Source organism: Papaver somniferum, chromosome 1 (assembly GCF_003573695.1).
Source record: "Papaver somniferum cultivar HN1 chromosome 1, ASM357369v1, whole genome shotgun sequence".
In the NCBI taxonomy this organism is placed as follows: domain Eukaryota; kingdom Viridiplantae; phylum Streptophyta; class Magnoliopsida; order Ranunculales; family Papaveraceae; genus Papaver; species Papaver somniferum.
The window spans coordinates 203,512,859-203,519,102 of record NC_039358.1 but is presented as its reverse complement, the minus strand read 5'-3'; the positions used below and the strand labels follow the sequence as shown (position 1 = coordinate 203,519,102).

The following is a 6,244-nucleotide window of genomic DNA, read 5'->3' as shown; positions in this document are numbered from 1 at the left end:
CGGTTTTGTACCATGCGTATTAAATAAGTTCCTGATTCAGAATTATAGCTATCTATGTCAACGATATGGACGTGATAAGTACTCTTAATGGAATAAGAGATCTTACAAGCTATTTAAAATCTGAATTTAAGATGAAAATCCTGGGAAATATCGATCTTATCTATGCTCTGAACTAGAAGACCGAGCTTGTAGTATATTATTCCACCAGTTTGTATATGTCCATTGTCAGGCAATTTAACAAGGATATGCATCCTTCTAGCACTCCCATGATTAGTCGAGTTTCATGTACATAAATGACCAATTTGTCTAAAGGAAGATGACGAAGTTGTGTCTGAAGATGAACTTTCCTTATCTAAGTATAATAGACGCATTATTGTACTTAGCATAATATACTCGACCAAATGTTACATCCTCAGTGAACTTGTTAGTTAGATATAGCTCAGCGCCAACGCAATGTCATTGGAATGGTATAGTGAATGTAATCATGTACTTAAAGGTAACCATTGACATAAATTTATTTTATCCCTACAAAGACATTAAAAGGAATGCCAATGAAAGTCCAATCCAAAAGTTGTTGATTATGAAGGAACAATAATCTATTCTCCAACAAAAGTAATCAAAGGGAGATATGGTAGATTATTTTCTAAGTCATTACAAATATCCAGTTTCGAAAAACCCATGACTGAAGAAACTGTCTGGAACAACTCTGAAAGTAATCAGGGGAGACACCGGCATCAGGGGGAGGATCCAAGGATATGATGTCGACATATTTTACTTCGAAATTGAAGTTGTGTTGTACTCTTTTTCCCTTTGATCGAGAATAGTTTTTTCCAAAGGGTTTTGTTACTCGACAAGGTTTTTAGCTAGACAACACTAAAAGCATCATGTATGTTAAACGTTGAAGACATAAAGATCACGTTGATATTACTGAAAATATCAGAATCAAAGAAATGAAACGCGATAGTCTGTTAAGCAACGTAACTTCCAGAATCAACAACAAGGTCATATAAACTTTTAAGTCACCAAAATAAAGTGTGATAAACTTCTTCTGACTGTATTAGACTAATGAAAATCGTCTGGAATCAGGGGGAGCATCTAATGGTGTGTTGAACTATTTTCCTTCACCGAGGCTGCTTTTTCCACAGGGTTTTGTTTCTCGGCAAGGTTTTTAATGAGACAACAACAAACACCAGGAAGTAATTTCCCAACTAAGTCTATTGTCTTTCCCACAAGGATTTTCTGCCTTAGGAGTTGTGAAACAACTAGTCAACTTCAACGGAACAAAGTGATCATCTGCAACAGATCATCTTTACTTGCATCTGTCACGTTGTACTCTTTTTCCTTGTCAAGGTTTTAATGAGGTAACATATTTGAGTCCAATTATGTTCTATGTTTTCTTAATATTGTACTCTTTTTCTTTAGTTCAGGTTTTGTCCCTCTGGGTTTTCCTGACGAAGTTTTAACGAGGCAATTAACTTAGACTCGTCGGTCTTTGAAGATCGTATTGCATGTGATGAAGTACATGTAAAATACGAGACAACATGTGACGTATTACATGTGAAGAGCTGTACCAAGGTTTTGTCCCACTGGGTTTTTCTTTGTCAAAGTTTTAATGGAGCAGTTGTCTTAGACACAAAAGTCATCAAAGAGAGAAATACATTTGAAGACCTACATCCGAATCATTGTATGTGAAGTACTACATATGGAGTTTTATTGGACTGCACAAGGGGGAGTGTTGTAGGGATTTAGCCCACGGATGTGCAGCCCAATATAATAGTTAGGGTTCTATTCCTATTTTATACAAAGAATACTATAGATACGTAATAGGGTTACTCATATCAGTAAGAAATTCTTCTCCTTATCTGTCTCTTTATCTTCTTCTCCATAATCCACTGCAAAATTAAGCTCAATTATTAGTCATATCATATGTGTATGTGTCATCTATTGTTATTTTTTCTATTTTTTGATACAATCTATTAGGGGTGTTCAACGGACGGACGGATGCGGATTAGGGGTCACCCATGTCCAATCCGTCAAAGTTGTGGATTTGAAAAATTCAACCGTGTCCGGCCCAATCACCCGCGGATTTGACATCCGCGGATCAGCGGGTGATACGGACCGGATGCGGATTAATCACGGATTTTTGTAAAAAAAAAAAAGAAAAAGGTAAAACAAACAAAAATATGTTGGATTGTGGTACATATATCGCATGAGAAATGTAGTTTCCTCTTGTTGGATGGTGGCATATGTGCAGATACGTTGCAACTGCTGTTACTTCCATTCATGAAATGGAAAATGGGTTCAACATCAGGTCTTTCAATGTAAAGTTACTGTACACTGTACATGTACGCAAGGGATCACACGCCTAAGAAATACAGCAAGGAGAGATTGAGGACCAAGATGTCAGTGCTTAATTGAGCGAGAATAATAGGAAGGAAGTTGCAAAAATGGTACGTAACAAATGCATGAATTGGATAAGGCAGTGGCCAGTGATGATGAAGAATAATAATATGAAGCCAAAGAAGTTGAGGTCGAGGAAGTTTTGGATGTTACGAGTTTGATCAAGAGTGAAGTTGAAATTCTTCGGAAAGTTTCTCTGATAGAAACTCCCCAGCCCCAGGTATGATTGTATCTGTGTAATAGCATAAAAATATTTTTCTTGATACATTAATTTCTATTATTGTCCTATGGTGCGAGTGAATCCGCGGATTTCAAAATCCAACCGCAACCAAACCGCTAAAAGTGCGGATTTGGAAAATTCAACCGTGTCCGGTCCATAGATCTTGCGAATTGGATTTCACCCGTAATTTTGCGGACGGATACGGGTGTAATCGTTTAACTCACCCCTACAATCTATTGTCCTTGAGCGATCAACTTGCTAGGAGGCCCATCAAGAACCGAAGGTCCAAAAGACATTCAACAAGCACCAACTAGTCATCGACCAAAAAAGACACGAGTAATCACAATAGACACGAGCAATATGCGCAAATTTTAGGTAGAGACATAATCTCCAACCGATCTAGATCTTGATCTTCAACAAAATTAACCCATAACTCCCTGGAGTTCTTCAAAGGGACTCAAATCTCACCCGAATAAACCATACTAACCACCATTAGAATCCCCAAATCACATGAACACCCAGAAGATGTAAAGAGGGGCGTTCAAGATGCAAAAAGCCATAACGGCCAACCAAAAAAAGTATTAAAAACCAATATCTATAAACATGCAAAAAAGAAGAAAAAAAATGCAAAAAGAAGAAAAAGAAAAGGCCAAGTAAGGGCAATACTTAGAAACTAAAGTTAGCTCGTTAATCATGGTTCAAAGAGGCTTTCAATATTATTACGAGTAGAAGTAGAACTAAATCAATCAAAAAAATGAAAGGTAAACAACAAATATACTTGATATTTTTTTGTTTTTCTGATTGGTAAATTGTTCCGAACCGGAACGGCTTTAACTTTGTTTCAAGATGCTCTGCGTGCCACAACCGATCACTCACATGTTTTTCTGGTTGAACAAGTAGTTTTTGGATTTCAGATTAGAAATCGTGGCTTCTAGACGGGAAACTTTTGTCGCCAGAGCTTGTTTCTCAGCCTTTTCTCGATCTCGTTCTTCCGTGCACGCAGCCAAACTTGCAGCTAATTCATTTTCTTTAGGATTTTCAACAAGAGCAGACCCTCCTATTTTCATATATCGAACTTCTCGGAAAGGAACTGGCAAAACAGGTAGCCCATAGAGACCCAAGTTGAGTACATCATGTGACCAAAATCTCACTATTCGATTCATGTTGGGGCGGTGAGAAGACGTTGTTTCTCGAGGGAAAGTTGTGGTAATCACCAAACCTTGACAGTTGATAAATATGTCGTGACTATTGATGAAAGCTATCAAAGATTCAAAATCACTCATCTTCCATGGGAAAGAGTGACCTACGAAAGATAGATGATCAAAAGGATAAGTACTGGTTTTAATGTGACTGAAATCACCTGGACAAAGAGGGGAATCGATTTTGTTGTGTAGCCTCCATATTTGAATCTGACCGTTAAAATGTTCCATGAACAAGTCGGGATCTTTAAACCAGCACGACATAGTTGCTGGTTGTTAAGGGGAAGAGAGAAAAAAGAGGTTTTTGTGAAAGAAGTCGAAATAGAAAGGATTGAACGGAGGATAAGAAAGATTTTCTTAACACCAAGACTACGAGGTATAAAGACACTAAAGAAAAAAGTAAAGCGAGTGTTAAATAGGATCCAATATCATGGTGATCCGTATAAAGAAATATCACTACTTGTTAACTAGTGCCCTAACACCTGCAAAACAAAGTGTGCCGCCAACATATACTTTCCAAGAAAAAAATACAAAGTAATATATTGTACGGTTCAGACATTTTTAATTCAAGATAAAGCAGATAGGGTTTGGCTTTGTGAAAGGATTTTAAGCTTTTACCTTTTTCTTTTAAAAACTGTAACAGCTTATAGGGAATTCTTTTGAGTAAATTTTGATCAAGATGGAAATCTAGTTTTGCAATATACCAAGTTGAACAATCATCTTTAGTTTATGACAAACAAAGCTAGTGAAATATTTTCCCTTCCAAGGGTAATAATAATGAGAAAGGGGTGCATCCAAAAACCTGCTTTGGTCACCAAGTATTAAAATGAGTTTACATATTTCCTACAGTAGAGCACTACAGAATTGTCTCTTGGTTTAATTCCCTTTCTTTTTATCGGTACAGAATTAAGTAATCATAATTCATTTAATAGACAATAATTCTATACCCAGAAAAAAATATTGATCTGTCTCGGAGAAAATTAATTTCGCAAACCTGGTTCGTAAATTTTTTGCATTTGAATCCACAACAACCTCTTTTCTTGCAGGCTCTCAGATTCACACCTTGAAACGCCATTTTTAACATACTTTGTGAATACAATGACAATTAATCTGCTCAAGACACACAAATTAATATCCGACTAGAGCTCTTCCAAACTCGTACCCATGACCATCAAATCCAACATGCTTTACTCGCTACTAATAGAACCCAAGCAAACACAAACTTCAAAATAAAGAAAAAGACGAGATTCAGTACGAGTTGGGAACAATTTGATTCTAAGACCACACCGATGATATTGACTGATCACATGTTTTTCTGGTTGAATAAGTAGTTTTTTGATTTGAGATTGGAAATCGTGGCTTCCAAACGGGCAACTTTTATCGCCAGAGCTTCTCTCGCAGCCTTCTCTCGATCTCGTTCTTCGGTACATGCAGCCAAATTCGTGGCTAGTTCATTCTCCTTAGGACTCAAATCAACAGGAGCAATCCCTCCTCCTATGTATTTAACTTCTCGGAAGGGAACCGATGTAACAGGTAGACCATAGTGAGGCATGTTTACTACTTCGTGTGACCAAAAATAAACTGCTTTGCCTTGATCCGGTTTGTCGTTATTATCTCTATCCCGAGGATAGGTTATAGGAAGCACCAAGCCTTGACAATTTACCAATAAATCGTTTCTATATATAAAAGAAGCAAAAGCTTCAAAGTCGCTTTTCTTCCATGGAAATGCATGACCTACCAGAGTGAGATAATCTTCGAACTCTGTTTCATATGAGAAATCACTTGACCTGAGAGGGCTACCAAATGTTTTCTTAAGCCTCCATAAGCGGACATGACCTGATAAGTAATCCATGAACAACTCAGGATCTTCTAACCAAACCATACCGTCTTTGAGAAATAGAGAGATACAGATATTGAAACAAATGAATGAACATATAGAAAAAAATCCATATATAGTAATTCAGCAACAAAAAAAAAGGGCTGGATGAGAGCTGCCAAGATAAGGCCTACTGAATAAGGCTGAGAAGTGGCAGAATTGACCTAACCAAGAAAGGGAGCTGTAATAGTTGTTAGTAGTTGTGATAGCGCTTGTAGGGTAATTTTATTTATTTCTTCTGACAACAAGAAGTCGTGTTCTCCTTCTGGTCTTGTTGGTGGATAAACCAGAAGAAGCATCTTTACTCAGGGATAAAGCGACTGTATGGACCATGCACATGCACTGTACTTACAAGTTACGGACCCAGACATTTAAACCAGTTGGACAAAATTTAATACGCAAGGTGCCTAGTTACTTCATGGCTGTCTGAGGGATGGAATGGGCGTACCCAAAAAAGTTTGAGTAAATATTTAATAGAATGGTCCATACATGGCTGTACTGGCGAACATTAGATAGATGAGAAATGGCGAAACCTCTTAATCGATTTTA

At 37.3% G+C, this 6,244-nt stretch overlaps 1 protein-coding gene across 1 annotated transcript; it reads right to left on the bottom strand.

Moving 5' to 3' along the window:
• Positions 1 to 3,296: 3,296 nt before the first annotated feature.
• LOC113335537 lies at positions 3,297 to 4,871 on the bottom strand. Its single transcript, XM_026581575.1, has 2 exons — positions 4,814 to 4,871; positions 3,297 to 3,923 (listed from the first exon to the last, which is right to left on the bottom strand). Exons 1-2 carry the CDS (start codon positions 4,833 to 4,835, stop codon positions 3,493 to 3,495), a joined length of 453 nt encoding a protein of 150 aa, XP_026437360.1. The 5' UTR covers positions 4,836 to 4,871; the 3' UTR covers positions 3,297 to 3,492.
• Between the last annotated feature and the right edge of the window lie 1,373 nt (positions 4,872 to 6,244).